General features: G+C 43.8%; 1 protein-coding gene across 1 annotated transcript in view; it reads right to left on the reverse strand.

The window, feature by feature from the left end:
• Nucleotides 1-19,072: 19,072 nt before the first annotated feature.
• Nucleotides 19,073-22,476, reverse strand: part of mknk2b (MAPK interacting serine/threonine kinase 2b) — a 28,516-nt gene continuing 25,112 nt past the window's right edge. Inside the window, exon 14 of the mRNA XM_068016373.1 lies at nucleotides 19,073-22,221. Within this exon, the coding sequence (XP_067872474.1) occupies nucleotides 21,972-22,221 (250 nt within the window). The 3' untranslated portion in view covers nucleotides 19,073-21,971. The remainder of the gene's footprint in view (nucleotides 22,222-22,476) is intronic.

Consider the following 22,476-nt stretch of genomic DNA (forward strand, 5'->3'; position numbering starts at 1 on the left):
GAAAGGGTAGTAATGTGGTCATGGATATTGAAACATTTATTTTGGAGTGGTACTGTGCTTGTTCAGGTGATGCAGATCAGTACCTACCACTGTGACCATTCAGTGCACTCAACCAGTGATCCTAGGTCAGTTATATCACATCCAAAGTTCCTTCGATTCTGCCCCCAGATGTACCTTAAATCTATTTCCCATTTATTCAAATTGTACACTTGCTGTATTTCCATTTCCTACACCATCCATTATTACTGCCTATTGATCGAGTGCTGAATTATGTGCAGTCTTGCGCTGTCTGCCAGCAAGCGTCTGCCCATATTGATAAATATGTTTAGTCTGACAATGACATTAATGACAATCTTTCTTTTGGGCCTCCTTATCTCGAGATACAATGGATACGCGCCTGGAGGTGGTCAGTGGTTTGTGAAGCAGCGCCTGGAGTGGCTATAAAGGCCAATTCTAGAGTGACAGGCTCTTCCACAGGTGCTGCAGAGAAATTTGTTTGTCGGGGCTGTTGCACAAGGGGCTCTCCCCTTGTGCCTCTGTCTTTTTTCCTGCCAACTACTAAGTCTCTTCGACTCGCCACATTTTAGCCCTGTCTTTATGGCTGCCCGCCAGCTCTGGCGAACGCTGGCAACTGACTCCCACGACTTGTGAACAATGTCACAGGATTTCATGTCGCGTTTGCAGACGTCTTTAAAGCGGAGACGTGGACGGCCGGTGGGTCTGATACCAGTGGCGAGCTCGCTGTACAATGTGTCTTTGGGGATCCTGCCATCTTCCATGCGGCTCACATGGCCAAGCCATCTCAAGCGCCGCTGACTCAGTAGTGTGTACAAGCTGGGGATGTTGGCCGCCTCGAGGACTTCTGTGCTGGAGATACGGTCCTGCCACCTGATGCCAAGGATTCTCCGGAGGCAGCGAAGATGGAATGAATTGTGACGTCGCTCTTGGTTGGCATACGTTGTCCAGGCCTCGCTGCCATAGAGCAAGGTACTGAGGACACAGGCCTGATACACTCGGACTTTTGTGTTCCGTGTCAGTGCGCCATTTTCCCACACTCTCTTGGCCAGTCTGGACATAGCAGTGGAAGCCTTTCCCATGCGTTTGTTGATTTCTGCATCTAGAGACAGGTTACTGGTGATAGTTGAGCCTAGGTAGGTGAACTCTTGAACCACTTCCAGAGCGTGGTCGCCAATATTGATGGATGGAGCATTTCTGACGTCCTGCCCCATGATGTTCGTTTTCTTGAGGCTGATGGTTAGGCCAAATTCATTGCAGGCAGCCGCAAACCTGTCGATGAGACTCTGCAGGCACTGTTCAGTGTGAGATGTTAAAGCAGCATCGTCAGCAAAGAGGAGTTCCCTGATGAGGACTTTCCGTACTTTGGACTTCGCTCTTAGACGGGCAAGGTTGAACAACCTGCCGCCTGATCTTGTGTGGAGGAAAATTCCTTCTTCAGAGGACTTGAACGCATGTGAAAGCAGCAGGGAGAAGAAAATCCCAAAAAGTGTGGGTGCGAGAACACAGCCCTGTTTCACGCCACTCAGGATAGGAAAGGGCTCTGATGAGGAGCCACCATGACATTAATGACAATAACATTCAACAATAATCCAGATTCAGCCACAGAGTTCTATAGAGAAGGTGGCAACCTTTTAATTGAAGTCCTCGAATGAATGAGTGGGGAAATTAATTATTACGTCATGGGATTCTGCGATAGATATCTGGTTTAGAGAAATCAAACTGATGAAACAGAATGTGAGCTAGTGGGATGGTTTAAAGGGTCAAAATAGAAGGACATAGGGAATAGGCAATGATGGATACATAATTGGTTTGTAAAAATATAATTAACTGTTGGAATAGGTGGTAAGCTTCTGAAATTCAAATTTTAAATGTTAAAATAGTGATACGACCAGGTGAGAAAGGTGTCTAGGAGTCTGTTACTATCTTCACCTGGTCCTATTGTAACAGGGTTTAATTTTAAATACACTGTGCTTTGAGCTCCCCCTTTGTGAATTCTTGTTCACTTACTTAAACTCTAATATGGTTCACACCTACGGATACACGATATGCCCACGCTCGCATGCACACGAGATATACACATGCAGATAGGGACAGAAAAGAGAAGAGGAAAAGATAAAGTGGAACAGTTTGAGGCATTATCTTGTTAATGTGTTTGCTGTAGTCCTTGATTGAAGATATGGCCTTGCCTTTCGTTGGGGCCCAGTATTCTCCTTAAACCTTGTTCACGTAGGAGACTTTTCTGTCTCTGAATTTACGTGTCTTCAATGGTGACAGCGAGATGAGGGCAGACAGGAGAGGAGGTAATTCTTGCTTCAATTCCAGGAGCAGACGGCGTTCTGACTTAAAATTCTATTTTTCCAGTTTAAAACTCCCCTAGTTGGCCAGCAGGTGGTAACGTGACCGACTGGTTTGACCAGGTCTCTTCTGTGTATTGGGGAGGGGACTGGTTCCTTTGTTTCAATACTGTCTGATGCTATGCACATGTCCTTCCAGCCTAGGGCCTGCAATTTTAAGTTTTAATGTTCAGGTGGCGAAATCATGTGTGCCTCAGTCTTGGCAGGAGGCGGGGGTGGGGGGGGGGTGGTGGGTGGGGGGGTGGAGGTGGTGGGGTCGCCTAACAATAGAAATAGGTAGACTCCAGTTTAACAGGATGCCAAAGCAGGGTGAAGATGAGAATTATCTTTGCTTGTCATTTGCTTTGATCTAAAGGAGAATAGCTGGTGGATGAAGAACTTATCCTTGTCCCTATCTTGTTAAGAACAAAAGAAAAAATATCTGATAAATTATACTCTTGGAAACCAATATGAAATGAACCAGGATCTATAACTGGTACCACATCACAACCACCAGAACAGCAACAGAACAGCTTTCAATTATTTCTCCTTATATGCAAATATAAACATGGATCGAAGAGCCTCTGATGATGTTTCCCAATCGATACAACTTGCTGAAGTCTACAGTGGGCTTCCTGATGCTAGTGAATAAAAAGGAGTTTAGGAGAGATGGATGGAAAGGATGTTTCAGAACTGAAATGTAGAACCTTTTCCCTGTTATTGACCACAAATGTTTCCCCTTCAACTTAATTAGAATTGAAACATTCAGGCTGCATACATTCAGCCACTGAACATGGTTTAGTGAAGGAACATTCACCAAGGTTCAAACATTTGGATTTGGTCCCAATTTCCTTTATGTAAATAGTTTTATCGACTCTGTGCCTGCATTGTGACATGCACATTAACTTTGATTAGTTCATTGCTAACAATGCTAAAAGTTGGAACAAAGGTGCTCCATTTCACTTTGTAACCCAACAATGGCAGGGGTACAATTAAAATGCAGCTTCAAACCAGACTGGAGTTATACTGTAAACTGAAAGCAGAGTGACACTCTGGGTGGAATTTTATGCAGGTGGCAGGCATTTCGACATCAAAGGAAACTGATGCTGAGATCCCCACGTCGTCTCTTCAACGGAAGGCCTGCCAAATTTTTTGCCAATCAGGCACTTAACTAGATAGGCCGGGCCTTCCACAGGATTTAGGACCCCGTCGCCAGAAGTCCCGGCTTTGCAGAGCTGCCGGCCAATCAGAGGCTGGCAGCTGCAGCGCCACCGAGGAGGCCAAACACCGAGGGACGGCGCTGGAATTAGCCTTAAGGTAGGTCAGGGCAAGAGGGGGTCTCTCAGGGTGGGGGTCGTGGGGCAGGGAGGGAGAGGTGTCAAGAGCAAGGGCGGGTGTGGCCCTCAGTAACCCCGCTCTTCCCGATGCCAGGTCCCTCTTTCAAAGGCTCTTATTGTTTGAACGAGGGACCCCTGCTCCCCCCACCCCCAACCCCGGAGCTGGGAAGCAGCCTGCACGGTTTTGCATGCCATGCTTCCCGTGCGGCAACAGGGCCATCCACTACACAGATAATTGCTGCTGTGGCGGGAAGAAACCCTTAATTGAGGGTTAAATACCCAGTTAAGAGCCTGAATTGGCAGTGGGGAGGGAAAGATGTTCACAGTGTTACGATCCGGTGAGGAGGAGTCACAAGACACCCCTCTTGTCCTTCTCCTTGTTTGACCAACAGGGTTTATTCCTTTTAAAACAGTGGATGTGCTTACCACTTCAGTGAGTGTTTTACCTTTTACCTCTGTTGTGATCGTAAAAGAACCAATCGAACAGGTTTTCTTGAGTTTAAACAAGAACGAGGTGAGTTTATTGTACTTAAAAAACTAAACCCAATCAAGATAAAGTAATAAAACTACGCTACACTTTCACTTTCACACGCACATTAGAATCACATACACAGATAGAGTACAGAGTGATAAGTTTAGTTTAGTTTTAGTTTGGAGATACAGCACTGAAACAGGCCCTTCGGCCCACCGAGTCTGTGCCGACCATCAACCACCCATTTATACTAATCCTACACTAATCCCATATTCCTACCACATCCCCACCTGTCCCTATATTTCCCTACCACCTACCTATACTAGGGGCAATTTATAATGGCCAATTTACCTACCAACCTGCAAGTCTTTTGGTTTGGTTTGTATTAGAGTCCAGAACAAGAAAAAATAATATACAGTCTGTGAGGTCTGGTAATTCCATTGTCTTCCAGCTAAAGTTGTGATCTTGAAGTCTCTGGCTGGTAGAAGTGCACTTTCTGGCTGGCCCACCTGGTTCAGGTTTTTCTTGGAGACAGAGTTGTAATTGGCTTTCTTCCCTGGGGTCTCTGTCTGTACCAATGGTAAACTTGGATGTTCCAGAGTTGCAGACAGATTTCAAACTTTCGATGTTATGTGGAGAGAGCGAGAGAGACACCCACACACCCACTGGAGCTTTGTTTGGTTCGCACGCGAATCTGGCCTGCTTCAAAGTTTCAGGAGCTTTGTCCTTTTGCAAAAAACTGCTAGCTTTTCCACAGATGGGGAGGTGGTCACATGATTGGCCCGTGTCCTCATTTGCAATTTAATTAGATTCAAATCTAGGTATTTTCAATCTCGCTTGGGTCTCATTGTTTCAACGTTCACCCCCTGGAAGTATGACTGCACTGTTAATGTTCCAAGATGGCTTTGAATGTTTTTCTATTAGAAGTGAAGCTGTTAGTTGATTCCAAATTCATGAGGCATTGTCCTGGATGGAACCTCGTTAGATATGTGTCTCCAATTCAATGTCCTGGAATGTGAGGTATTTCAATGTAAATTGTGGTGGCCATCTTGGCTGACAGTTTTCTAAAAGTTAACTGCAGGATCCCAGCTCCTTTTTAAAAGTTTAATGTAGGTTTCCAACCAATGAATTGAAAATCCTAATTTGGTATAGCATGTTTTCTTGACAACAGGCCTTTTGCCCCAGACTAAATTTTGGTGGAGATGGGAGGGTGGACCCAGCCACCCTCCCAGTCACCATCCCATCCGATTTAATGCTCTCCCTGTCTCCAAACCTGCTGCGAGGGAAGAGCTTATAATTCCATTCTAGCTCCAAGAGAAGATTTTATCTGTCTTGGGTTCTGGATGTTAAAGGGTCAGATGGCTACCTGCTTCCTCACTTTTTTTAATTTGTTCCTTGCCAGCGACACTCACCTTCTATGAACGTATAAAAAAAACTTATGCTGCCACTTAGGTCTATGGACACCTGAAAATGTTTCATATTGATGTGAGACTGATAGTATGACTGTATCCTAAGATTCTCAAGTGCTAATTTTTAAAGAGATAGCTGTGGAAATGACACCAGGAATAGGTAATAAATATGGGCATCGGTGGTAGATCAGTTCCAAACAGATATGTCATTGGCCTGGATTTTAGTTTAGTTTAGTTTAGTTTTAAGTTTAAAGATACAGCACTGAAACAGGCCCTTTGGCCCACCGAGTCTGTGCTGACCATCAACCACCTATTTATACTAATCCTACACTAATCCCATATTGCTACCCCATCCCCACCAGTCCCTATATTTCCCTACCACCTACCTATACTAGGGGCAATTTATAATGGCCAATTTACCTACCAACCTGCAAGTCTTTTTGGCTTGTGGGAGGAAACTGAAGCACCCGGAGAAAACCCACGCAGACACAGGGAGAACTTGCAACCAGCATTTGCTGTTCACTACATTTACAGCTACCCACAGGCTTTTGAGCAGTAACTTGCTGGTATTGAACACCTGATCTGCACCACACCCACTAAAGGGGATTGCTGGTGTATGTGAACAGGGCAAGTACAGTATGGCTCTTCAACCAATCATACTGAAGAATCCTCACGAAGATATGCAATCTAAACTAGGAAGTAGAAATTAAAATATTGTATTCATTGCAAAATCATGTACAGAAAGTGAAATAAAGAGAGGGAAAGATGGGATTAAGAGAGAGAGAGATAAAAGAGACGGAAAGAAAAATTAAAACGTTATTTTAATTTTTAAAAAATCACCAACAATTATTAAATTCTAAGAAATGGCCTTCCACACCTGTAAAAGTTACTTCCGGGTGCCAGAGAGGCTGCTTGGCAGTAATTAAGACTTATCACTCAGTTAAAAATTCACTTGTGCCTGAATGCAGCAGCCCTAACTTTTTCTGGCGTTTTTTTTATTCATTTCATGGGATGTGGGCATCGCTGGCCAGGCCAGCATTTATTGCCCATCCCTAATTGTCAATGAGAAGGGTGGTGGTGATTTCTTCAAAGACACTAACCATTATAAGCAAGTAAATGAAGGCTTATTTTCTTGTACTGGGAATAAAAACTATTACACACTGCAATCATAAAAAAAATGAAGTGAATGAAAGTGTGGTTTCCAGGAACTGGGAGTCCAGTTACATTATTTAAATCAGATGATGCTAAATCTCATGAGGTTTGCAGACTATTCTTGGAGAACAGGAGTACATGTGAGTGCCACAGTTGCAACTGCTTTTTCTCTGCCACTGGTGAAACAGCCATACTTTTGCACTTTTAGTGCCCCACTTTAGAAAGGATGTCTAGGCCATGACGATACAGAGAGATTTATTATGATGAGGGTACAAAGCTTCAACTTTAAAGAGAATGAGAACAACTGGGACTTATTTATTAAAACAGAATAGCTTAAGAAAACTGATAGAGGTGTTCAAAATCATCCAAGATGTTGATAAGTAAGGAAAAATTAATTCCTCTGATCAGTGAGCCAGTGATTTAGAGGGCATAAATTTAGAATCATCACTAAAGGAGAAAAAGGGAGAGATTAGAGTTGTTAAGACATGAAATGTTTATTCAGAAACAGAGGCCGGAATTTTTCATTGGGCAGGAGGTCCTGCCAACTGGCTGAAAAGTCAGTGGCGAGCCCGCCTCCGCTGGGCCTGGGGATCCAGGACGGGATTTTTCGCTCCCCAGGCCCTTAATTGGTCTTGGACGGGACTTCTGCCTCCTTGATGCAGTAAGTCCCGCCTAATAGAGTTGCTGGTCAATCAGTGGGCTGGCAGCTCTTAGTCCCAGCTGCGCCATTGGGAGCGGTGCCCACTGCTGGGACTACACCCAGCCATTGGCAGCAAGGCGAAGGGCGGCCCCGGAAGACAGGTAAGTTTCAGGGCCTCGCTGGGGACAATCGGCCAGTCCCCGGCGAGGCAAGGGCGAGTCAGTTAGGGGGGCAGGGGGAGCATTTGGGGCAGTTGGAACTTCAGGGGCAGCCGTCCGTGAGGCACAGGGTGCCCAATCAGAAGAGCTGTCCACAACCCGCAAGAAGGCCGCCTGGTTTTACCAGGCAGGTTCCTGAGGCTTTTGCCATCCGGCCACCGAGGGTAAAATATCCGTGGGAGCGGGAGGAGGCACTTACATGCCAGTTAATTGGCCAGTTAAGGGTCTTGATTGGCCTGTGGTGGGTGGACCATTTACCACCACTGCCGCCCCATGTAAAATTGCAGCGGGGGTGAAAACGCCCCCCCCCACCACCCACTCAATTTTACGCCCCTCCCCCGCCACCAGCCCACTCGTTTGGGGGCTGTAAAATTCCAGCCAAAGGCCATAATATATTTTAAAAGCCGAATAGATTAATATATGGAAAAGAAAAATGTAAAGGGTTATGTGGAAAGGGCAGGGAAAGGGGCATTGAACTAGTACAGGTATGATGGGGTAAGTGAACTTCTTCTGTGTCTTAAAACTGTATGAATTTATCCTAAGACTGAGATAAATTTTTCTCTTCCACAATGTGGGAGTGATTTCCTCCTTATAAGGTAAAACCATCATAGAGAAAATCCACATTCTATCAGTTCCTGGGTATCTCAGCAAACTACTACTCAAAAGATTTCTATTTAGAACAAACATGAAACTTCCTTGATGCCTCAGTAATTGACAGTGACCTGGAATTTCGTCCACATTTGCACACAGACACACATTATCTGAGCAGATACCAATTACATGGTTTAAAAGATGATAGAATCTTGGGTGTAAACGGTAAGTACAATATGCCCACGACTGGTAGGGAAATGGAGAAGATACTGAGGGATAGGATCTATTCCCATTTGGAAGAAAATGGGCTTATCAGTGATAGGCAACATGGTTTTGTGCAGGGAAGGTCATGTCTTACCAACTTAATAGAATTCTTTGAGGAAGTGACAAAGTTGATTGATGAGGGAAGGGCTGTAGATGTCATATGCATGGACTTCAGTAAGGCGTTTGATAAGGTTCCCCATGGTAGGCTGATGGAGAAAGTGAAGGCGCGTGGGGTCCAAGGTGTACTCGCTAGATGGATAAAGAACTGGCTGGGCAACAGGAGACAGAGAGTAGCAGTGGAAGGGAGTTTCTCAAAATGGGGACGTGTGACCAGTGGTGTTCCACAGGGATTTGTGCTGGGACCACTGTTGTTTGTGATATACATAAATGATTTGGAGGAAAGTATAGGTGGTCTGATTAGCAAGTTTGCAGACGACACTAAGATTGGTGGAGTAGCAGATAGTGAAGGGGACTGTCAGAGAATACAGCAGAATATAGATAGATTGGAGAGTTGGGCAGAGAAATGGCAGATGGAGTTCAATCAGGGCAAATGCGAGGTGATGCATTTTGGAAGATCCAATTCAAGAATGAACTATACAGTAAATGAAAAAGTCCTGGGGAAAATTGATGCACAGAGAGATTTGGGTGTTCAGGTCCATTGTTCCCTGAAGGTGGCAACGCAGGTCAATAGAGTGGTCAAGAAGGCATAAGGCATGCTTTCCTTCATCGGACGGGGTATTGAGTACAAGAGTTGGCAGGTCATGTTACAGTTGTATAGGACTTTGGTACGGCCACATTTGGCATACTGCGTGCAGTTCTGGTCGCCACATTACCAAAAGGATGTGGATGCTTTGGAGAGGGTGCAGAGGCGGTTCACCAGGATGTTGCCTGGTATGGAGGGTGCTAGCTATGAAGAGAGGTTGAGTAGATTAGGATTATTTTCATTAGAAAGACGGAGGTTGAGGGGGGACCTGATTGAGGTGTACAAAATCATGAGAGGAATAGACAGGGTGAATAGCAAGAAGCTTTTTCCCAGAGTGGGGGATTCAATTACTAGGGGACACGAGTTCAAAGTGAAAGGGGAAAAGTTTAGGGGGGATATGCGTGGAAAGTTCTTTACGCAGAGGGTGGTGGGTGCCTGGAACGCGTTGCCAGCGGAGGTGGTATATGCGGGCACGATAGCGTCTTTTAAGATGTATCTAGACAGATACATGAATGGGCAGGAAGTAAAGAGATACAGACCCTTAGAAAATAGGCGACATGTTTAGATAGAGGATCTGGATCGGCGCAGGCTTGGAGGGCCAAAGGGCCTGTTCCTGTGCTGTAATTTTCTTTGTTCTTTGTCTCCTCATTCTTCTATCGCCATCCATCAAACCCTCCGCATGAACAAATCTCTACCCACAAAACTGGCCACACTCCGAAATCTCAAATATCCTTGCTTGGAGGCTCTCCACATTGCAATGCGATTTTCAGACGCAGCAGGAAAGAAAATCATCTTCTGGCGTCTTATTGCAATGCTTGAGCCTTTCAAAAAATTGTACCTTCACCTAGCCTGCTTCCAATTTTATGAATAGTTATTTATGCCATAAGTCATATTAAAAATTGAAAAGGTTCCCCAATCGCAGGTTCCTAAACATGCTGTGCCTGATGGGCATGAATGGTAGTTAAATGAGTTGAATCTTTAATTTCCATTCTCAAAGAAATATATGATGTGGGTTTAGCAGTTTCCTTGGCCCCAATTGTTTCTGCTGATTTTTGCCCCTTTTAAGTTCAAGTGTATCCTAATGAGATTGGGAGGATACTTGAGTGCAACTTGGCATCAGCAAAATGGACGTGACATTGGACACATTTTTGGACCTAACTTCCAGGTTGCACCCACGAAGAAAACCCCAGGCCAGCGTGTAACTAAGCCATACAAACCTAGAAGATCCTTGGTTTGATTCTTGAATGAGCTGATCTCAGCCAGTTGGGGTACATAGTTTAAACTTATTGTCCCTGAACTAGTAAGAAAAATCAACCTGGGTCCGTGTTCCCACAAAGTGTTCAGTGCCCCTGCCTGGAAAGCATATGTTTGCGATGCAGGATGAAGATCGAATTGAGCTTGCTGTGATGCACACCATGGTCAAATAGCCTGATGACACTCATTGTCTTGTCTCAGAAATTAGTGAAAAGAAATCGAAATGAAATGAGCGATTATCGCACATAAGCTAATCTTGAGGATTTACTATTGTTGAAATGATTTAATAGATGACAATGTTTTAACCAAACATGAGATTTGAGGGATGTCCATTTTTACACTACCTCTGGATCTGGCTGATCTGGGATAGTTACAGTGGCGTAGTGGTTAGCACCGCAGCCTCATAGCTCCAGCGACCCAGGTTCAGTTCTGGGTACTGCCTGTGCGGAGTTTGCAAGTTCTCCTTGTGTCTGCATGGGTTTCCGCCGGGTGCTCTGGTTTCCTCCCACAGCCAAAGACTTGCAGGTTGATAGGTAAATTGGCCATTGTAAATTGCCCCGAGTGTAGGTAGGTGGTAGGAGAATGGTGGGGATGTGGTAGAGAATATGGGGTTAATGTAGGATTAGTATAAATGGGTGGTTGTTGGTCGGCACAGACTCGGTGGGCCAAAGGGCCTGTTTCAGTGCTGTATCTCTAAATAATTGCATTTTAGCTAAATTAGATTTCATGAATAATCGCAGAATTGTCAGGAAGTGCTTTGCAACACTCTGTACAGAATCCAAGATATTTTAAACTGCCGTTTGCAAAGTGGATTACATCACAAGTGAAAAATGTGCTCGTTTTGAAATTACATGAACAGAGTTCGTGATTTGCATCACTATTATTAGATCAAATTATTGGGCACACCAGCAAAAATTCACAAACTAAAATCTCAAATGCTTTGAAGCTACATGCTATTTAAATTTTTAAGCAAAATATGTTTTCATCGGTATTGTCCAGCTGCATTCAAACAACACAGAACCTATTACTGTGAAACACCAGAGGGAGCTATACATTGGTTTACCACAAGGTTCACATTCCATGATGACTCAATAAAATGAAGCCATTTTGTGTTCAGAAAAATGGGATGCAATTTATGATTGCTTGCTTATGGAATCTAATGAAACTGTAGTTGTTAAAATTAACAATGTTAATTCTGCAAATGCTACATAACAGTCCTGGTTAAAAATTACTTTGAGTCTTATTACAATATGTAAGCTTTATTCTGCATGAACTGGCCTGGGCTCTGAAGATTAAGATTACAGATTATTGAACATCTCAATGTAGGTGTTTTTGTAGATATATTCATATTTTCATATTGATTAAAATGAGAACATACAGGTTGTATAAAAATCCTGCTAATTCCAGTAACATTTATCACCATACAATAGTTACCAAAAACAAGATTTTAAAGGAACGTTGTCTTCAAAAAAAAAGCATTCAGAAAGTCTTTCTTTGTAAAGTAGAAGAATCGAGTTATATTTAATGAGTAATAAGTACAAGTGATGTTTCCACGTCAATTGAATCATTTTCATTTGTTTACACATGCATGAAGTAATATATTTCAATTGAGTTTCTTTCTAATTTAGCAAGGCCTCGAAACTGCTGAATAAGCAGCTGCATCATCAAATGTTATGGTTTAACACCCTTAGGATTATTGATTTGTAATCATCAATTGTAATGGAGGATGATTATGAATCATGAAATGATCCGCTAATTAGCTCCTGCTGGTTCTAAGACTTTGTAATTCAGATGAACTGTTGACCTTTAGATACTCCAATAAGCAATTTCCATTAAAAGCATTAAGAGTGCCATCTAGCGAGACTACATGCTAACCAGAGGGAATATGGGAATAGATTTCACAATACAAATTACTCAAGTTATGAAAGGAGATTATAGATCCTTATGTATTCTTGTGCATTCAGCTGCAATTTCTTTAGCAAGTGTACATTCTTAAGTGCTAAATCTTTAATTGTGGTCCTACAACTTTCCCATTGGAAACTTCCCATTTATTTGCTGGCTGCCTCTTTCAGTTACGTTCCTATGCTGACTTCAGCTCTGGTGATTGTAATGATTTCTTTATATGGTCTGATGCAACATAAAGGGGAGGTGGTGGCGTAGTGGTATTGTCACTGGACTAGTAATCCAGAGACCCAGGGTATTGCTCTGGGGACATGGGTTCAAATCCCACCACAGCAGAATGGGTGGAATTTGAATTCAATTAATAAATTAAAAAGCTAGTCTAATGATGGCCACGAAACCATTGTCGATTGTTGTAAAAACCCATCTGGTTCACTAATGTCCTTTAGGGAAGGAAATCTGCTGTCCTTACCTGGTCTGGCCTACATGTGACTCCAGACCCACAGCAATGTGGTTAACTCTTACATGCCCTCTGGAATGGCCTAGCAAGCCACTCAGTTGTATCTAACCGCTACAAAGCCAATAAAAAGGAATGAAATCGGACGGACCACCCGGCATCGACCTAGGCACCGGAAACGACAATGGCAAACCCAGCCCTGTCGACCCTGCAAAGTCCTCCTTACTAACATCTGGGGACTTGTGCAAAAGTTGGGAGAGCTGTCCCACAGACTAGTCAAGCAACAGCCTGACATAGTCATACTCACGGAATCGTACCTGACAGACAATGTCCCAGACACTGCCATCACCATCCCCAGGTATGTCCTGTCCCACCGGCAGGAGAGACCCAGCAGAGGTGGCAGCGCACAGTGGTATACAGTAGGGAGGGGGTTGCCCTGGGAATCTTCAACATCGACTCTGGACCCTATGAAGTCTCATGGCATCAGGTCAAACATGGACAAGGAAACCTCCTGCCGATTACCACATATCGCCCTCCTTCAGCTGATGAGTCAGTACTCCTCCATGTTGAACAGCACTTGGAGGAAGCACCGAGGGTGGCAAGGGCACAGAATGTACTCTGGGTGGGGGACTTGAATGTCCATCACCAGGAGTGGCTTGGTAGCACCACTACTGACCAAGCTGGCAGAGTCCTAAAGGACATAGCTGCTAGACTGCGTCTGCAGCAGGTGGTGAGAGAACCAACAAGAGGGGAAAACATGTCCTCACCAATCTGCCTGCCGCAGATGCATCTGTCCATGACAGTATTGGTAGGAGTGGCAACGCACAGTCGTTGTGGAGACGAAGTCCCGCCTTCACATTGAGGATTCCCTCCTTCGTGTTGTGTGGCAGAACCACCGTGCTAAATAGGATAGATTTCGAACAGATCTAGCAATGCAAAACAGGGCATCCATGAGACGCTGTGGGCCATCCAGCAGCAGCAGCAGAATTGTACTCAACCACAATCTGTGACCTCATGGCCCAGCATATCCCCCACTCTACCATTACCATCAAGCCAGGAGACCAACCCTGGTTCAATGAAGAGTGCAGGAGGGCATGCCAGGAGCAGCACCAGGCATACCTCAAAATGAGGTGTCAACCTGGTGAAGCTACAACACAGGACTATCTGCGTGCCAAACTGCGTAAGCAACATGCGATAGAGCTAAGCTCTGCAGTCCTGCCACATCCAGCCGAGAATGGTGGTGGATAATTAAACAACTAACTGGAGGAGGTGGCTCCACAAATATCCCCATCCCAAATGATGGGGAGTCCAGAACATCAGTGCGAAAGATAAGGCTGAAGCATTTGCAACAATCTTCAGCCAGAAGTGCCGAGTTGATGATCCATCTCGGCCTCCTCCCGAAGTCCCCAGCATCACAGATGCCAGACTTCAGCCAATTCAATTCACTCCGCATGATATCAAGAAACGACTGAAGGCACTGGATACTACAAAGGCTATGGGCCCTGACAATATTCCAGCAATAGTACTGAAGACCTGTGCTCCAGAACTTGCCGCGCCCCGAGCCAAGCTGTTCCAGTACAGCTACAACACTGGCATCTACCCTGTGGAAATTTTTTTAAATTTCCAAAATATACTTCATTCGTAAAAAATACATTACAAAACAGTTCCAAAAAGCACAAAGTCAAACAATACCAAGAATGCAAAAGAGATCAGTTTCCTTCGATACAGGAGTGAGTTGCCTCACAACCCTTTCATTTCATTTTACAGCAAATATTTTCTGGATACAGTTGAGGGGTTTCCCATGGATCCAGCCCCTCAGTTCACTTTGGTGGGGGGGACCTTACACTGTGTTCTTTCCCCAGTTGAACATTTGCCGCGGCTGCCCCAAGCTTTAGTGCGTCCCTCAGCACGTAGTCCTGGACCTTAGAATGTGCCAGTCTGCAACACTCAGTCATGGACAACTCTTTGCGCTGGAAGACCAGCAAGTTTCAGCCAGACCAAAGGGAGTCTTTCAACGAATTGATGGTCCTCCAGCAGCAGTTGATGTTTATCTTGGTGTGCGTCCCTGGGAACAGCCCGTAGAGCACAGACACCTGTGTTACAGAGCTGCTTGGGATGAACCTTGACAAAAACCACTGCATCTCTTTCCACACCTGCTTTGCAAAGACACATTCCAGAAAGAGGTGGGCAAACGTCTCTTCCCCACCACAGCCCCCTCGAGGGCATTATGCAGAGAGTGAGAGACTCCGGGTGTGCAGGAGGATCTGACAGGGAGGGCTCTTACCACCAGCCAAGCTATTTCCTGGTGCTTGTTTGAAAGCTCTGGCGATGAGGTATTCTGCCAAATAACTTTGGCAGTCTGCTCAGGGAACCATCCGACCGGATCCACCATCTCCTTTTCCTGTAGGGCCTTGAGGACATTCCGTGCAGACCACTGCCTGATGGATTGGTGGTCAAAGGTGTTTTTCCGTAGAAACTTTTCCACGAAGGATAGGTGGAATGTGGAAAATTGCCCAGGTATGTCCTGTACACAAAAAGCAGGACAAGTCCAACCCAGCCAATTACTGCCCCATCAGCCTACTCTCAATCAGTAAAGTGATGGAAGGTGTCATTAACAGTGCCATCAAGCGGCACTTGCTTAGCAATAACCTGCTCAGTGACGCTCAGTTTGGGTTCCGCCAGGACCACTCAGCTCCTGACCTCATCACAGAGTTGGTTCAAACATGGACAAAAGAATTGAACTCAAAAAGGTGAGAGTGACTGCCCTCAACATCAAGGCAGCATTTGACAGAGTATGGCATCAAGGAGCCCTAGCAAAACTGAGGTCAATGGGAATCGGGGGAAAACCCTCCGCTGGCTGGAGTCATACCTAGCGCAAAGGAAGATGGTTGTGGTTGTTGGAGGTCAATCATCTGAGCTCCAGGCCATCACTGCAGGAGTTCCTCAGGGTAGTGTCCTAGGCCCAACCATCTTCAGCTGCTTCATCAATGAACGTCTTTCCATCATAAGGCCAGAAGTGGGGATGTTTGCTGATGATTGCACAATGTTCAGCACCATTTGTGACTCCTCAGATACTGAAGCAGTCCGTGTAGAAATGCAGCAAGACCTGGACAATATCCAGGCTTGGGCCGATAAGTGGCAAGTAACATTCATGCTACACAAGTGCCAGACAATTACCATCTCTAACAAGAGAGAGAATCTAACCATCTCCCCTTGATATTCAATGGCAATACCATCGCTGAATCCCCCACTATCAACATCCTAGCGGCTACCTTTGACCAGAAACTGAACTGGAAAAGCTATATAAATACCGTGGCTACAAGAGCAGGTCAGAGGCTAGGAATCCAATCCTGAGGCGAGTAACTCACCTCCTGACTCCCAAAGCCTGTCCACCATCTACAAGGCACAAGTCAGGAGTCTGATGGAATACTCTCCACATGCCTGGATGGGTGCAGCTCCAACAACACTCCCAAAGCTTGACACCATCCAGGACAAAGCAGCCCGCTTGATTGTTTGTAGATGGGGTGCCATTCACTCCCTCCACCACTGACACTGTAGCAGCAGAGTGTACCATCTACATGATGCACTGCAGCAATGTACCAAGGCTCCTTAGACAGCACCTTCCAAACCCGTGACCTCTACCAACTAGAAGGACATGGGAACACCATCTGCAAGTTCCCCTCCAAGTCACACACCACCCTGACTTGGAACTATAATCGCTGTTCCTTCACTGTTGCTGGGTCAAAATCCTGGAACTCCTTTCCTAACAGCACTGTGGGTGTACCTACCCCACATGGACTGCAGCAGTTAAAGAAAGCAACTCACCACTACCTTCTCAAGGGCAATTAGGGATGGGCAATAAATGCTGGTCTGGCCAGCGACGCCCACATCCCATGAATTAATAAAATAAAATAAATAAAATGAGAGCTGTGTGGAGTCCAGTTGGTTGAACATCTCTAACAGGTTTATTCCAACTAGATTATACAGTAGAGCTAATTATTTACAGAACCTTACTCAGTGTTACAGTTGCAGAGTGACTCTGGCTTCAAGTCACATGACTATATCCTGGCACTTAGCTCATTAGCATACTAAGATCTGAAAGGGACATCACTCTTAAAGGTAATGATACATCAGTGATGGCACAGGGCTACTGGATGAATGGAGCCAAGGCAATACATGGAGATATTTGAAAGAGGCTTCCTTTGCGATTCACTCCTGTACCAAAGGATTGCAATATCCATGAGGTTAAACTGCAGCTATTTTCATGTTTCTGACAATCTACGGATCACAGTCAGTGACTGCAACAGTGTTCCTCCAGCAATGAGTCAGTAGCTCTGGCAATTGTTCAGTATTCTAGTATTGTGATGCCATTAAGGCACAGAATGAGTGAGTGACATTACCAACTTACTGGTTTAAGAAAGGGAATATCATCCAAAATTCCTGCTCCTAATCACTATTCAGTAATACAGTAATGTTGAAAGTATACCCCTGAATGGTTAAGCATAGGATTGAGCTTGGCTACATTCCCAAAACATATGATTTACCAACTCAGACCATCTGGACTCCTGTGTGAAGCAATGCCACTTGAGCAAGCTACTTACTAATAAGCTTCCACTACTCAGACCCATATCCCTGTATAAATGACCACTTTCAGGAAAGGGATGGAGAAAACAATTCAAAAATATTTCTCACTACCACTAGTCTCATTAAAGTTGCCAACATTGTAAAAGATATACGCTACACAAGAACTACAGACCAAATACATCATATTGTTACAATCAAGTGAAGAGTCGAAGGGCTTCCCTCTCCTTGTCTGACCACAAGTTTAATTTTTTCTGAAAGTGGATGTACTGGCCAATTTAGTTGCTATTTGATTACTTGCTTACTATGGTCCAAGAACCAAATCGGACTGGTTTTTGAGTTTAACAAAGAGAGAGACCCCCCACTTGGGTCTACATGTGTCAGAGTCCAGATGGTTCTCCGTGCTGCTACAGAGAAACACAAGCTTAAAACTACAGATGGGGAGGGGCTTGAAATACAAGAGACAAGGCGAGAGCAGTCCCACCCAGCTGAACAACAATGGGGAGGCCTTTGAGGAGGATTGTGTGGTCAAACTGTGTCAATGGCTGCAGACAGGTCGAGGGGACAAGGAGAGATAGTTTAATTTTGTCACTGTCACATAGGATGTCATTTGTGACTTTGAGAAGAGCTATTTCAATACTGTGACAGGGATGGAAACCCCACTGGAGGGATTCAAACATGGGAGTTCTGGGGAAGTTGGACACGATAACAGTTCAGAATCTTTCTCACTACCACTAATCTCGCTTAAGTATTGCCAAGTGTAAAAAAAAGTGACACAAGAACTACAAGCCAAATGCATCATTTACCCAAATAGATATCCATCATCAATAATTTATGCAAAACAGTCAGGACCCTGTCATCAAAATGCACTCATACCTGTAAGTCAGTTTTGGAATTCGCTCCAAACTAATTTTGCATAAACTACATGTGCCCAACATGCAAGAATGTGGGAATCATTTTTATTAGTTCCCTGTGCTAGACAGGGCCATGGTGTTCACTTTCAGGCTCTAGTCTACTCTGTTGAGTTATGCACAAAGTTCTTAGATGTTGTAAGCATTACATCAGTTCGTGACTGGCTTTGCAGATACAAGATGCTGAGATGAAGCATGCTTGCATATATAACCAATCAAATCTATTGTTTATTTCCAGGTGTTAAACCAAGGTTCCGTGGTAGCATTCTTGCCTTGGAGTTAGAAGGTTGTGAGTTTAATTCACACACCACAAACCTGAGCACACAATCCAGGCTGACACCTCTGCAGTACTGAGTGAGTGTTGCACTATTGGAGGTGCTGTCTTTTGGAAAAGACCTTACACTCAAGCTTGAACTGCCCTCTCTGGTTGATGTAAAAGCCCCAAGCCACTTCTTGGAAGAGTAGTGAAGTTTACTCTATGTCCTGGCCACACTTATCCCTCAACCAACATCTAAAAATGACCTGGTCATTCATTTCACTGGGGCTTGTGGGAACTTGCTGTGCACAAATTAACAGCCACGTTTCCTACATTCAAAGCCCTTCTTTAAAGGCACCCTGAGGTTGTGAAGCTGTGATATAATTGAATTTTTTTTTGTCTTTGCACCACCCATCTCCCACCATTTAGTCACTGGGACATCCAAACACAGGTTACCCCATGGATGCCACCACAGCCCCTATACATAAACTGGTCAAGAGTTACATTTGAGTGGAATAAAGTTTTACTCCCCCTCCCAAATGTTGATTTACATGTTGTTAAAAACCACACAAATGCATTAAGTTCAAAGCATTTATTAAAATTTTTATAAAACAATACAAAAATCCTGGCAACAACAGTAAGAAGATTTAGAGTGAGCCTCATCAGTCACCTGGTGTGTAAAGTGCTTTCGCTTCATGCCCCTTAGGAGCTAGCTAATATACCAACAGTGCTCGATTATGGCCTATGCTTAACTAAACCAAGCTGTGCTGCTGTCCAGCACAAGGTAGCATTCGAATGAGATGATGCAATGCATACAAAATTCAAGTAGTCTTAGTATAAGACAACAAGAACATACGTCTTATTCAGCAAACTTAATAGCAATGTACTTGACAATTTAAATTGGCTTCTTGTACTACCTTCCATTATGAAGTACCGTACAGTTGCTGATAATACTGTTTCAGAAAGTAGAGTTGGATTGGGCAATGCAACCAAGTGAACTTGCATTAAATGGATACATAATTTTTTTTTTTTAATAAAAGTCCACAGATTTCCAATGGGTGAGGTTTAACCTCTGTATAAATTACACCAATTCACCCAACAAAACAATCTTCCTCCTTCAGAGCAACATCATGTTATTTGAAGGTTTTTGAGATTCACCTTAGAACATTTTCATATCCAAATGGATCCCACAAGTGTAATTATTCACTGCTAGCTGTACTTTTGCCAGGTGTGAACTCCAAGCCAATGCTGGAGGCAGGTCTAAAGCCATTTATTTCAACAAAGTTGCCTCCGATGCAATAGTTTTGCATAGATATCATGTAAACTTAGAGAAAGGCAAACTTAGAACTACATCAGCCAAAGTTACAACCAAAAGGGGATTTCAATACTCAACCCACTTTAAAGGGCAAAATCAGATCTTAACAGCAAGTAGTTAGAAAAGGACATTCACCCTCAAGAAAATGCTTTGTTTCTACGGCACCTGTTACATTTTAAAGTACCAGCAGTTATATTCAAAACCTTTTTATACTAAAGGAAATAATTTAGATTTCATCCCACCGTGCCCCCACACCACAGGCACTGACACCCTTGATCAGTTACATTTCCACCACCAAGTTGTCTTTTGCACCTCACATAAGTGCTCCTCAATCACGCATGAACTGCGACAGCGAATGCTATATGGCAAGACGTCACTGCCAAGTCAATTCCTGTCCTCAACAAGGGCCCACACATTTTCTAGTTGTATACTGATCAGGGGCAGGAAATCCTCAGATGCCACTAACCAACTGCAACTTGCTGGGCTGGTCAAAAGGAACCAATTTAGCAGAGACTGAGAAAAACAGATTTTCCTGGCCTGTATGGGAAAGAGATTTTTACCTCAGCCTCTGTAGGAGCCACTTTAAAAAGCTACCAGATCCTACCCGTATCACAGACCTTTGAACTATTTAAGTTCCAAGTACATTGTGCAGCAATAAGAATTAATACAAAAATGTTCCATGAAAGATGGCAGTGGATTGTTACATTCCAGCTGTACATTCCTCTGTGGCAGAACTAGTAGCCCTGTTCCTAATTCAGGGTCCATTTATGCAAGTTCAGTTTAACACAGCCCACAAAAGGGACAGCATTTCTTAAAGTCAAGCACAGATATCCCTGCAATAGTTAGTGATCGCCCAACCCTACTGATACAGAGCAGTAGAGCATACAGAAAGGTGGTGTTGTCACCCCCTCTCCCCCATACAGAAATGCAGCATACACTCACATTTCATTGTACATTTTAAAATGGGTTTCAACTGTCCACATTGGTTTTGTGCACTCTACTTCTGCAATACAGTGAAAAGCTTAACATATACATTCAATGGCTTTGAACATAACCACCACATTAACACAAAAGGATAGGCCAAACCTGCCTATATTACATAAACATGGATAGCACCCACTTTTCAAAGCTTCAAAATCAGAACGTGGCACTTTCAGACTCCATCCATACACATTTTAAAAACAACAGAGACGTAAACACTTTTTTCAAAGAAAACTTTTGGAAGATTTCACACAATCTTAGAGAAAGACTACTCATTTTTGTATCTGGAATGCCTTTTTCTCAGTCAAATTCATTTTCTTCACCCCGACCAATCACATGGTCATCTTTCCTGAACTAATGAAGTCTGCTACAGATTCCCAAAGACTCAAAATAAATGCATAATATACTTACATTTATGAACTTGGCAGAAATTAAAAGGAAACATTTTTTTGCTAAGACATGCTGGTCAGAGTGGGTGAGATTTTTTTTAAAAAAGAGTCACATTGATACCAGAGGAAAATAGGTGAACAACTAGAGCTTGTTTTTTAAAAAAAAAAACTGAATATACAAAATCTCTCAGTCTTCTCAAAAATCCGGTATGCAAAAGTAGCCCTGATTTTTTTTTAAACTGGAGACTAGGAGCAAGGCTATAGGTATCTGGAAAAAAAAGCAAAATAAATTGCTACCTTTAAAGTGGGGTGTTTAGCCACTAGTTTCTGAAATGCAGGTCATCTGCAGCCAATGGCAACTCCCATGTAAGCCTGCCGAATGCACTATTGCCAGTGTCTAGGAAGAACTTATTGGGGAAAAAAAAATCTGGCAGGTTTATATCGAGTTGCTGCACCTCAGAACCAGTGGCCCAAACTGATACCAGTATAAAAGCAGCTAAAACTAAATTAAAATTGTCATGAAGGTGATCACAGTACAAATAAGTTTAAAACCTGCTCTTAAAAACATTCCTTTGGTGAAGAGACTAAAAGTCTTTGTTTAAATCCTTGCCCTGTTTCTCAGTCGTCTGACTCTTAGTATCTCAGATTTGCATACTTATCCCATGCAGGTTTCAAATGCTGTAAACAGTTCTTTTCTTGTGTGAAGCAGTATTGTAACATTGTCAGACTTGGAAACCAGCCAACAGAAGGCTCTGGGTTTAGTTGCTATGTGCTTGAGGGAAGAAATGATGTCACGCACAATTGTCAACCAGGACTAAGGGTGGCAACAGCTGCGGATTGGCTGCTTTGATTGCACTCGTCTTCTGTCTCCGTTTGGCCAATTTAGATTCTGAGGGTGGAGACAGTCGCATGGAACATGAGGTAGCTTTGATGAGGATTGGCTGATTCTCCTCGTCCTGATTTTCTTCATGCTGAGTCAGCTGCCTGTTTACTGCGATTGCTTCAGCTGCAAAGAATGTGAGATCTTTGGCACTGCTGTTCCTGAGGGTCAGGACAGAACAAAGAGTCAACACAGCCTCAACCAAAGCACAACACAAATCACAGGTTTCAAGTTCTGAATGCCTCACAGTTTGTTAATCCATTCACAATCCTTTGTTTCAGTAGTTTCAGTTTTACAAGCTGCGGCCCCTTCACTAAACAAAGGAATTATGGAACAGTCCATGAACATATATCACAATGGGAAAGCTCAGGTTACATTTTGGAATAATTGGACTAAATACAGATTCAACAGAATGA

Source organism: Heterodontus francisci, chromosome 36 (genome assembly GCF_036365525.1).
Source record: "Heterodontus francisci isolate sHetFra1 chromosome 36, sHetFra1.hap1, whole genome shotgun sequence".
Lineage (NCBI taxonomy): Eukaryota > Metazoa > Chordata > Chondrichthyes > Heterodontiformes > Heterodontidae > Heterodontus > Heterodontus francisci.